At 43.6% G+C, this 12,556-nt stretch overlaps 1 protein-coding gene and 1 pseudogene across 5 annotated transcripts in view; one reads left to right on the top strand and one right to left on the bottom strand.

The window, feature by feature from the left end:
• The window catches only part of PRDM4 (PR/SET domain 4), a 60,712-nt gene extending 53,876 nt beyond the window's left edge, over positions 1-6,836 (bottom strand). For 4 of the 5 annotated variants that reach the window (XM_074402285.1, XM_074402286.1, XM_039471872.2 and 1 more), the window contains exons 1-3: positions 6,684-6,836; positions 6,050-6,316; positions 2,150-2,283 (exon numbers count right to left, since the gene is read on the bottom strand). In XM_074402285.1, the coding sequence (XP_074258386.1) occupies positions 2,150-2,283; positions 6,050-6,060 (145 nt within the window). In that variant the 5' untranslated portion in view covers positions 6,061-6,316; positions 6,684-6,836. Of the gene's footprint in view, positions 1-2,149; positions 2,284-6,049; positions 6,317-6,504 lie in introns of all 5 variants that reach the window. The other variant, XM_039471871.2, reaches the window with a different exon arrangement.
• A 2,812-nt stretch (positions 6,837-9,648) lies between these two features.
• Positions 9,649-10,789, top strand: LOC101039605 (heterogeneous nuclear ribonucleoproteins C1/C2 pseudogene; annotated as a pseudogene).
• Positions 10,790-12,556: the final 1,767 nt, after the last annotated feature.

Genomic DNA, 12,556 nt, shown 5'->3' with positions numbered 1-12,556 from the left:
TCAGCCTCCTGAGTGACTGGGATTACAGGCACGCACCACCAAGCCCAACTAATTTTTGTATTTTTGCTAGAGATGGGGTTTCACCAGGTGAAAGACTGGTCTGGAACTCTTGGCCTCAAGTTATCTGCCTATCTCAGACTCCCAAAGTGCTGAGATTGTCACCATGCTCGGCCAAAATATTTAATTTAGAATTAAAAACCTAGTTTAAACACAAGAAAACAAATTACATATAGAAAAAAAAAAAACAACAACAACAATGGAAAGATACAAAATATTCATAGGGAATGGTCCCTAGGTAGTGATATCATAAATTTTGGGAGGTATTTTTAAACTTTATTATGTCGACCATTCTATATGGTCAGAATATTTCACTTCCGCTTGGAAAATAATTTAGACGTAAAACTGTATATACACCCTTTCATACAATCTTTTGTATATATGCTATACCTTCATGATTAATAAAAAATTTAAACCTGAAATTGTTTCTACTTTGGCTTATATATACTTGCAAAGTGAAGTGACTGATACTGTGCCTAAGTATCATAATAAATACATACTAATTTGGTCAGTGCTTATTTGCACATGTTTGCCAGGGGCAATATTTTCTTTTCTTTCTTTTTTTTTTTTTTGAGACAAGGTTTTGCTCTGTTGCTTAGGCTGCAGTGTGCTAGCATGATCTGGCTCACACAGCCTCAGCTTTCAGAGCTCAAGTGGTCCTCCCATCTCAGTCTCCCAAGTAACTGGGACTACAGGCGTGTGCTATCACACCCAGCTAATTTTTTTTTTCCTTTGTAGAGACGGGAGTCTTCCTGTGTTACCCAGGCTGATCTCAAACTCCTGGGGTCAAGTGATCCTGCCTTGGCTTCCCAAAGTGCTGGGATTAGAGGCATGAACCACCATGCTTGGCCGACAAGTTTTTTTTTAACAGGCTTTTCCTCCTTAACAAGAGTGTTCACTAAAGGGAATGCCTATAAAACAATCAAATGGGTTAACCACTAATAATTTTTTTTAAATTTCTTTTGTGGACACTTAAATAAATGTAAAGAGATACTAGTTTCAATGAATCTTATTTAACTGCGGCATTTTATCAAGCAAGTAATTCTCTTTAGGGAACTATTTAAACAATATATATATTTATTTACACTAACTCCTACTTTGACAAAGAAAGTCCAATACATTACAATGTCATTGATCCTAAAGAACTGATAGCTTATCACTGTAAGAATCAATAGAATATTAATTTCATTTCTATTCCATTTCAATAGAGTAAGAAATGAAGCTAGGCAGAAAAAGGTTTTTAAAAGTATAGTGATAGCCAGGCGCACTGGTTCACGCCTGTTATCTCAGCACTTTGGGAGGCTGAGGTAGGTAGATCACCTGAGATCAGGAGTTTGAGACCAGCCTGGACATGGTGAAACCCCCTCTCTACTAAAAAAATACAAAACTTAGCCAAGCACAGTGGTGTGTTCCTGTATCTCAGCTACACAGGAGGCTGAGGCAGAAGAACCGCTTGAACCTGCAGGGAGGTGGGGGCTGCAATGAATCGAGATTGCACCAATGCAATCCAGCTTCAAAAAAAAAAAAAAAAAAAAAAAAAGGACAGTGTTAAGAGAATGAATTTTTCCTATACTATTTTGCTATACTGGAGGCTCATGTGGAGTTGCATGTAAAAGCCCCATGTCTAGTACCACGCTTCTTTCCACATAATTCTAGACCAGGTGCACTTGCAGTTACTGCCATTCAATTTCAAACCTGGTGGAATACAAAGCCCAATTCCCCCACGCTCTCTGGGAATAGTTATTAGAGCAACTTTAACTGACTCTCTTCTATTAACCCATGGACAGGGCAAACAGTGTGAACTAGATGAATGGGCAACCCTCAATAAAATGCCAAGTTATTACAGCTCTGGACAAAAAACTACCAACTCGAAAGAGGACTATCAGAAAAAAACTGTTACTCCTATCCACTAGAATTCTAATACTCTTCTACCAAAAATCTTATTTTCAATTACCTACTACATGTGGAACCACCTTTCAGGCTTGCTTACCTTTTCCCTTTTACCCTTAGAGGGGCTCTGATCTCTTCTAGGCTCCATTCAGAATTGATAACACAGTTAAGTGTTGAAATGCAGGTCTCCTTTACCACTCACCTGGTGCAGGGATGGCACTGTGAGTGGGTGAGGCAGCCAATCCCAGGTGACTTCCTGAGACTGGCAAGGCATTGCTCACAGAGGATGAAGTCAGCTGCTCCATCCCCACTGGGCTCAGGTTCATTTCATTCATCCTAGAAAAGACCATATACAACTAGTTATGCAAAACTTTACCTCCATGACCTATATTAAGATACTGAAGAACCTGAAACAGAGGGGATGGGGAAATGGGACTTGGCCAACTATTACTTGACTTTTATGCTCAACAATTCTCTTAGATAGCTAGTGCCAAATTCTTTCTACTGATTGAAAGAAAACTGAGATTGAGACATTAACAAACTCAAGTCAATGTCACATAGCAGAAATAGGATTTGAATTCTGCTTTGTCTGAAACTCTATGCACAACATCTAAAGTAAAGTTGCAATCCTTAGAGCACAATGGCAATGAGAATTTGTTTTTTTTAAATCACTCAAGTTTCGTCTTTTATAATACGTATTTTTCTCTAAATGGCTTATTATTTCAAACCAGTTTTTCAGGCAATGCATTTTAACCTACTCAAATAAATTTCACTCATGATTTTTAACAGGAGTTAAAGATCCAGATTATCAACGATATGAAAAGCACCGTATTTTCCCCATTGAGCAATGGCTTACTAAAATTCTGTATCAGTATATTCATGTCCTAATCTTAATGTCCTCCATATATTGAGGGTCACTATGTAGGCTTTGCTACCACTTCATTTAAAATGACTTCAAATCCTCACATCAATACTGCAAAGTAAGATAAATGAGGGAACTATGGCTCAAAGAGGCCATGTCTTATGCCCCAAATCACATAGCTATTAGGTGAAAGAGCACAGATCAAACTGCAAAACACTGCCAAAAAGTGTTCTCAACCGTTTTTTAAACTACAGACTATTTTTGGCAAGTTGAAGAATCTAGGAATCACCTTTTCTATGCAATCCATTTTGCACTGCCATTACAAAAGTCTTTCAAATAAGAGTGTTGATTTGAATAAAATAGCACTGAAGGCTGTTATCAAGAAGTATTAGTTCTTACATTAGAATTTAGAGACTGCCATGTTATAAACATTATGGAGCCACTAGGCTAGCCATCACGCTTTCCCAAAGGAGGCTCTCTAATGACCTCCAGTCCTTACACTGGGCATCATCATAATGCATTCTTCTTCCGCATATTGGAGGGATAAAGCCGAGAAAAGGAATCAAATGTGGTTACATATTCCTTAGCAGTGAAAGCAAATCTAAATAGATTTTTAATTCTGAAAAATAGCAACGCCATTTTATCAATCAATCTGAAAATGAATAACAGCTAAAGTTTATGGCTCCCTTACCATGTATTGGGCTTACTATGTATTGGGCTAAGTGATTTACATGTCACTATCTCTCTTAATCCTTTTGTTGTTGTTTTGTTTTTTGGAGACAGAGTTTCACTCTTGCGGCCCAGGCTGGAGTGCAGTGGCGCAATCTCGGCTTACTGCAACCTCTGCCTCCCAGATTCAAGTGATTCTCCTGCCTCAGCCTCCCGAGTAGCTGGGACTACAGGCATCTGTCACCACACCTGGCTAAATTTTTGTATTTTTAGTAGAGATGGGGTTTCACCATGTTGGCCAGGATGATCTCCATCTCCTGACCTCGTTATCCACCTGCCTCAGCCTCCCAAAGTGCTAGAATTACAGGCGTGAGCCACTGCGCCCCGCTGTTGTTTTGTTTTTGAGACAGGGTTTTGTTCAGTTGCTGCAGGCTGGAGTGCAGTGGCGATATCACAGCTGATTGCCACCTCTAACTCCTAGGCGTGCCTGGCTAATCTGTTTTTATTTTGCAGAGATGGGGTTTCCCTATATTGCCCAGGCTGGAGGTTATTACTCTTAATCACACTTGAAAGATGAGGAAATTTAAGATTCGGCGATGCTAAGAAACTTAATCCAGAATCACATAACCAGTGAGAGTTGGCATTTAAATTCAGATATAATTTAAGAAATCAAAGCTCTTAACTATAGTTAAAAAAAAAAAGACAAATTATAATAAAACAACTATTAGGCCTTTTACACAGTTGCAATACATTAGGGCCTGTCTACTCATATTGTGGTGTATATTTAAAGTTTCACATAGACCTGTTCCCCGCACTATTATACATGAATAGGTTTCACCCTTATCCCTGACCACGTATCCCATAAAACTGAGCTCTAAGACATCAATAAAATGTACAAGGCCAACCTACTACCTTGTATAGAACACACATTCTGAAAATTGTTTTTATTTGGATGTAGCAATGCAAACTCATCATCCTTACCAGAAAGACAGCTAGAAGCACCTGGGAAATGAGGTACACCTTATGAAGAACAGCATGCTAATAACAGTTTTTATTACACTATAAAATGAAGCAGGCCAGGCGTGGTGATTTATATCTGTAATCCCAGCACTTTGGGAGGCCAAGGATCGCTTGAGCCCAGGAGTTGGAAACCTGCCTAGGCAACAAAAGGAGAACCCTGTCTCTACCAAACATTTTTAAAAAAATAGCCAGGCATAGTGGTTCCTGCCTGTGGTTCCAGCTACAGGGGAGGCTGAATTGAAGAGGTCGGGGCTGCAATGAGCTCTGATTGCAACAGTAGACTCTCAGCTGGGGTGACAGAGTGAGACTGTGTCTTTAAAAAAAAAAAAAAATAAGAAAATCCCTGTAGCCTAAAGAAAACATGTCTATGTTAATTTTTAAAGTTGCTGGCCTTGAATTGGTTTAAAACAGACTTTTCCCTATAACCTTTATAGCTACAACCATAACTAAAACACTACAATCACTACAGCCATAACAGCCTACTTCACAGATTGGTTACAATAATTTTTTAAAAGCACAACTGTTAAGTCTGCAGCTTCAACTCTCATTCTGAAAATTCCTGAATATTTATTTAATCTCGAGATAAAAATCAGCATGGTGTTTCTAGGTTGAGTCCTAGGCCTTCTCAAACCAGTTCAAACCAGAGTTGAATGTGAGAGGCTCAGCAGATTTCTGCTTTGTTGTCAGTCACTAAAACGTGATGACCTCAGCAGCCATAAACCAAAGGTAACGAGTATCCCACAGAGAGAAAGCAGATGAAGGGAATGTACAATATGATCCTCAAGACTTTCTCATTCTAAAGTGCAATTCTACTCTCATTTTTTTCTATGAGATTCTATGAAGCAATCCCAGAAGGCGGCAAGAATCAAGATACTCAGCTCTATCTTCCCTACTCATTTCGAGTAAAATCATTTCCTACAGTTCTACAGTTTATGTTTCTAACTGCCCTATGAAACCACCTGCCAGTTGCCGATTTTACACCTTTTTCTTCGTATAAAATATAAGAAGCTAGCTGAAATGCAGCCACTTTGCAAAATGCAATAGAGCTTCAATAATTTCAACATATTTGTACCTTATTTCCCTCATTATAAACATACGGTCTTTGAGAGGGCCCTGAAAAAACAAAAAATAAAATAAAAACCAGCGAAATACAACGATTTCTTTGGCCTGCTTCTGTACTTGCAGAATTAAGAACTTAATTCTTTCACTCTATCGTCCCTACCACACCAGCAAAACTCAAGGTGAAGCATAACAGTACACACTGAAATCCAGAAAAATATATTGTTAAACGCTCAAATAACTATAACAGGAAAAAGGTGTCAACCAGCCAACAATAAATGTGAGGCTATTGGGAACAACTTTTCACACGTGGAGTAAATTAGGGTGCTTGAGATTACATTCCACCCAACACTAGTTTGATTTCTTGCCCTTTGCAAATCACACCTGTAACCTTCTCAACAGCACCAGAAAACAACGGCACTGACCCTGGAGCTCGCTTGCCAGATAGTTTCCAAAGATGTCACCATTGCTGAAGCCTACCTCCCTACTCACCTGTGATGCATCCGCCTGGGGCCAAATGTCGGAGAAAGGAGCGCTCGGGTGGTGGGGAACCGGCATCAGGGTTTGCGTTCCAGGGTCACGTACTACCGCATCTTGCTCACAACCTCAGCACCGACGTGGCCAATCGTCCCCGGGGCCGCCCAGGGCCTCCCAATTTCTCCCAAGGGCCGGAGGCCCTGCACCCCGCCACGGGTTGGAGCATGTCGAAGAACACCTGGGGCCTTCCGTCCAGAAGCTTCGCGAGGGGGGCCGCCCAACCTGGGGGAGTGGAGAAAAGGGCGGTCACCAAAACCACAGGGAGCTCGTAGCTCCAGTCTTCCAGTCACCTGAGAGCCCCAGGCGCTGCGGACGCCGCCTCCCAAGGGCCGTGGTGTCGCCTGCCTGCCCGGGGCCCGCAGGCGCCGCCCCGCCCCGCCTCGCCCCGGCGGGGCCCGCGCGCAGCCCACCTGCCAGCTGCGCTGGGGGCGCGCGCGCCTGCCCCACCGCTTTGTTCCTCATCCGGGCAGTGTTCGCCTCGGGGCCCTGCCCGTCCGCTCGGCCCCCTCACCCCGGGGGCCGCTGCCCTAACGTTTCCCGCCCGGCCCGGCCCGGCCCTTCCCGGCCCGCCGCCTCCTCAGGGCCGCACCCTCCGCGGTGCGTTTCCGGCTCTTCAGCCACTCTCGGCGCCTGCCACTAGGCCCCAGTGCGTGCAACCCTCCCCGCCGCGACCCGCAAGCGGCGCCCGCGCCCCGCCGCGCCCCTCTCCCAGCCCGGGTCCCTCTGCGCGTGCGCACGGAAGATGCGCAGGCCGCGAGAAGCTCCGCCGGGAGCTCAGTATCTCCATCCGGCCGTGTCGAATCGAGCGCCGAGCGATCGACCCGTGGTTGCTAGGCGACCAGGGCTGCTGTGCCCGCAGCGGCTGAGTTTTGAATCCCGTAAATCCCGCGGACTCAGGATTTCAGTCTTCATCGTATTCCGCTACTAGGGAAGCCTGGGTCCACACAATGCCCCAAAAATTCGAAGTACGGAATTTAGCCCCGGGAGTTGTCGTTGTTGCCCAGGAGGAATTGGGATTCTATGCTATTTTTCACCGTCTGCTACACCTGAAGGCTGCCCAGTTTCCCTGCTTCCCGTCATACATGCTGGGGTTTGGGATTTTAAACAAATTTTCTTCCTCTTTTCTCTGCAGTTCTCTACTGTGCGTCTAACGCTAAGGGTACCGAGATGGTTTTAAAGGAGGATGGTCCCAAGCTCCTGAGCAGTAGACGTGGAAACTACACCACACTGCCTGGTGGCTCCCATACGCCAGCAGAACAGCAGACTCAGGAATTCTTCCTCCTCAAAGCGTTCGTTGAATTACATCTCAAACCTAGGGATACAGGCAAGGCACAAGCCCTGACCTTCACCTGCATGCAGTGTAGTGGGGACTGATGAATTTTGAAAATTCAGTCTAATGTGAAAGGGAACATGCAACGTTTTGAAGGAGAGCGGGGAGGGGTTTCAACCCCCATGATGTTTCCCTTCCTTTACTTCTCATGGGGAGAAAGCACATTCCAGATGAGGAAACAGCACTGAACATCGGCAAGCAGGTCACATTGGTTTTGCCCTCTGTTGACAACACATAGAAATCTAAATGAAGAAGGTCCTCCTCCCAACTGAGAGACAGTATTCCCTGAAATGCCACTTCAAATCTGGAGCCTAGAGAATGATGATGTATCTTATTACCAGGTGAATACTTTCACTAGGTTTGGGTTTGGATGTCTATTCTTTTGGAACAATTTTTATTAAGTTTAGAGGTGAACATAAAAATCAGGTCACATAGGCCGGGCGCGGTGGCTCAAGCCTGTAATCCCAGCACTTTGGGAGGCCGAGGCGGGTGGATCACGAGGTCAAGAGATCGAGACCATCCTGGTCAACATGGTGAAACCCCGTCTCTACTAAAAATACAAAAAATTAGCTGGGCATGGTGGCACGTGCCTGTAATCCCAGCTACTCAGGAGGCTGAGGCAGGAGAATTGCCTGAACCCAGGAGGCGGAGGTTGCAGTGAACCGAGATTGCGCCATTGCACTCCAGCCTGGGTAACAAGAGTGAAACTCCGTCTCAAAAACAAAAACAAAAACAAAAACAAAAATCAGGTCACATAAATATAAGAGCTAAACCCATAATACTTACAGAAGAAAATAAAGGCAAAAATCTTTGTAACCTTGATAGGACACGAAACCCACAAACTATTAAAAAAAAATTGGACCAGGTACAGTGGCTCTCGCCTCAGCATTTTGTGAGACTGAGGTAGGAGGATGGCTTGAGCTCAGGAGTTTGAGACCATCCTGGCCAACAAAGTAAGACCCTGTGTCTACAAAAAATTAGCTGGTCATAGTGATAAGCATGTGTAGTCCCAGCTACTTGGAAGGGTCAGGCAGGAGAATAGCCTGTGCCCAGGAGTATGAGGTTGCAATGAACTAAGATTGTGCCACTGCACTCCAGCTCTGGTGACAGAGAGACCCTGTCTCAAAAAAAAAAAAAAAAAAAAGAAAGGACAAATCAAAATTCATCAAAATTAAAATGGTTGGTCTTGAAAAGATACTGCAAAATGTATCAACAGCTTGTTCTTTTGAAAAGTCAAGCCAGGGACTGGGAGAAAATATTTTCAAAATAAGTATCTGACAAAGGATTTGTATTGAATATGTAAATAACCCTTTCAACCCAATAATAAGACAATTCAATTTAAAAATCGAGGCAAAAATGTCAACAGCAATTTCGCTAAAGAAGATACATGAATGGCAATTAAGCACAGAAAAAGATGTACAACATCATTAGGTATCAAAGAAATGCAGATCAAAGCACAATGAAGTGCTATAACACACCTACTAGAATGGCTAAAATTAAAAAGACCAACTATAACAAGTGTTGGCACATATATGGAGCAACTGGCACTCTCACATTTTGTTGGTGAGAATGCAAAAAAATACCAATTGCCACAGTCATTTTAGAATGGGAATTTCTTTTCTTTTTCTTTTTTTAGACAGAGTTTTACTCTGTCACCCAGGCTGGAGTGCAGTGGTACAGTCACGGCTCACTGCAACCTCCGCCTCCTGGGTTCAAGTGATTCTCCTGCCTCAACCTCCCCAGCAGCTAGGATTACAGGTGCTTGCCAACATGCCGGGCAAATTTTTGTATTTGTAGTAGAGATGGGGTTTTACCATGTTGGCCAGGCTGGTTGCAAACTCCTGACCTCGAGTGATCCGCCTGCCTTGGCCTCCCAAAGTGCTGGGATTACAGGTGTGAGCCACTATGCCTGGCCAACAATTTCTTATACCTCTTATACCATATAATTCTCCATATTCCTTAGGTATTTACCAAAGAAAAATTAAAACATGTACAAAGACTTGTACATCAATGTCCATAGCTGCTTTACCTATAATAGACCAAAATAGAAAATGACCCAAATGTCCATCAACTAGTAATGAATAATGATAGTGTACGACCATTTTGTGAAGAGACAAAGACTGAGCGGTTGTGTCTGCGTTGCCAACCTCGAGCAGCAGTCGGCTTCTGCATGTAGACCCAGGGAGTAGGAGACTCAGAATTGAATCCCTTCTCCCTCCTCCCTCCTGTTTTCGGCTTTGTGAGAAACCTTATCATCAAACACAGTGGCCAGCAACGTTACCAACAAGACAGATCCTCGCTCCATGAACTCCTGTGTGTTCATTGGGAATCTCAACACTCTTGTGGTCAAGATATCTGATGTGGAGGCAATCTTTTCAAAGTACGGCAAAATTGTGGGCTGCTCTGTTCATAAGGGCTTTGCCTTCGTTCAATATGTTAATGAGAGAAATGCCCGCGCTGCTGCAGCAAGAGAGGATGGCAGAATGATTGCTGGCCAGGTTTTAGGTATTAACCTGGCTGAAAAGCCAAAAGTGAACCGAGGAAAAGCAGGTGTGAAACGATCTGCAGCAGAGATGTATGGCTCCTCTTTTGGCTTGGACTATGACTTTCAACGGGATTATTATGATAGGATGTACAGTTACCCAGCACGTGTACCTCCTCCTCCTCCTATTGCTGGGGCTGTAGCGCCCTCGAAACGTCAGTGTGTATCAGGAAACAGCTCATGAAGGGGCAGAAGTGGCTTTAATTCTAAGAGTGGACAGCGGGGATCTTCCAAGTCTGGAAAGTTGAAAGGAGATGACCCAGATAAAACAAAAAGTGGATTCTCTCCTGGAAACCCTGGAAAAAACTGAGAAGGAACAGAGCAAACAAGCAGTAGAGATGAAGAATGATAAGTCAGAAGAGGAGCAGAGCTGCAGCTCCGTGAAGAAAGATGAGACTCACGTGAAGATGGAGTCTGAGGGGGTGCAGCTGACCCGGCTGAGGAGGGGGACCTACTGGATGATGATGATAATGAAGATCAGGGGATGACCAGCTGGAGTTGATCAAGGATGATGAAAAAGAGGCTGAGGAAGGAGAGGATGACTCTTAAGCACATAGTGGGGTTTAGAAATCTTATCCCATTATTTCTTTACCTAGACGCTTGTCTAAGATCAAATTTTTCACCAGATCCTCTCCTCTAGTATCTTCAGCACATGCTCACTGCTTTCCCCATTCTTGTCCTTCCCATGTTCATTAATTCATATTTCCCTGCGCCTAGTCCCATTTTCACTTCCTTTGACGCTCCTAGTAGTTTTTGTTAAGTCTTACCCTGTAATTTTTGCTTTTAATTTTGATACCTCTTTATGACTTAACAATAAAAAGGATGTATGTTTTTTTTTTGTCTTTTTTTTTTTTTAATTATAGTGTACAGCAGGTGTCCTCAAACTACAGCCCGCGGGCCGCATGCAGCCCCCTGAGGCCATTTATCCGGCCCCCCTGCCACACTTCAGGAAGGGGCACCTCTTTCATTGGTGGTCAGTGAGAGGAACACAGTATGTGGTGGCCCTCCAATAGTCTGAGGGACAGTGAACTGGCCCCCTGTGTAAACAGTTTGGGGACGCCTGGTGTACAGTATCTATACAGTGGAACTCTACTTAAAAATAAAAAAGAACAAACTGTTGATACATGGATGGATCTCAAAAGCCATATTATGCTAAGTGAAAGAAACCAGACACAAGATACTACATATTATGAGTCCAGGTATATGAAATTCTAGGAAAGGCAAAACTGTAGTAATAGCAGATAAGTGATTGTCAGACATTGGAAATGGGTAGGGGGATGAGATTGCCTACAAGGGGGCATAAGGGAACTTTTAGGAGTGATGAAAATGGTCTTGATTATGGTAGAAGTTACACAACTGTGTATGTATCTATCCAAATTAATCAAATAGTAAATTTGACATTGGTGAGGGTTTTTGTTTTGTTTTGTTTTGTTTTTTTGAGATGGAGTCTTACTCCGTTGCCCAGGCTGGAGTGCAGTGGTGTGATCTCAGCTCACTGCAACCTCCAACTTTCAGGTTCAAACAATTCTCCTGCCTCAGCCTCCCAAGTAGCTGGGATAACAGGCACTCACCACTACACCCTGCAAATTTTTTGTATTTTTAGTAGAGATGGGATTTCACTCTGTTGGCCAGGCTGGGTTCGAACTGCTGACCTTGTGATTCACCCACCTCAGCCTCCCAAAGTGCTAGGATTATAGGTATGAGCCACCGTGCCCAGCCAGTGAGTTTTATTGTATGTAAAAATACCTCAAAAAGTCAATTAAAAAAAGTATGTCAAGATTACCAAAGATTGAAGTGTTCTGATTCTACTCCCCAGACTAGGCACACTGTTTGCTTTCTCATAGTGCCTCTCTTTATTGTAATAAATTGTTTAATTTTCTATTTTGCCAAATATATTTTAAATTTTGGGGAGAAGATTCATGTCTAATTTAATGCTATACAACATAGTACTATACCTGGCTTATATTAGACATTCAACAAATTTCTGATGTGTGAGAGAAAGTCAAGCTGGCATAATTTGAAGCCACACGTATTGACTCACATATCTATTTACTTGCAGACGTACAGCAAATGGTTGCCCAAAGATTGCCTTGACTGCTGATTTAGGGCGACTTACCCCTTTAAGGAGACTCCACAGTGCTTTAAGACAATAAAAACAATGGAAAGGCCAGACACAGTGGCTCAGGAAGCCAAGGTTGGTGGATTGCTTGAGTCCAGGAGTTCAAGCCTAGCCTGGGAACATGGTAAAACCCGGTCTTAACAAAAAATACAAAAATTAGCTGGGTGTGGTGGTGCATGCCTGTGGTCCCAGCTACTTGGGAGGCTGAGGTAGGAGAATCCTTTGAGCCTGGAAGGTTGACGCTGCAGTGAGCTGTGATCGGGCCACTGCCACTGCACTCTGGCCCGGGCAACAGAGCAGGACACTGTCTCACACAACGACAATGGGAGGAACTGGCCAGTCACACAAGTAGAACTGAAGAATGTTGGCATGGCAGAACAATGAGGATACGTTCCAAGGAATGCATCCTCAGGTGATTCTGTGGTTGTACAAACGTCATAGAGTGGACTTACACATACCTGGATGGTCTAG

Source organism: Saimiri boliviensis, chromosome 7 (assembly GCF_048565385.1).
Source record: "Saimiri boliviensis isolate mSaiBol1 chromosome 7, mSaiBol1.pri, whole genome shotgun sequence".
In the NCBI taxonomy this organism is placed as follows: Eukaryota; Metazoa; Chordata; class Mammalia; order Primates; family Cebidae; genus Saimiri; species Saimiri boliviensis.
The sequence above is the reverse complement of the archived record's forward strand: the minus strand, read 5'-3'. Positions and strand labels throughout refer to the sequence as shown.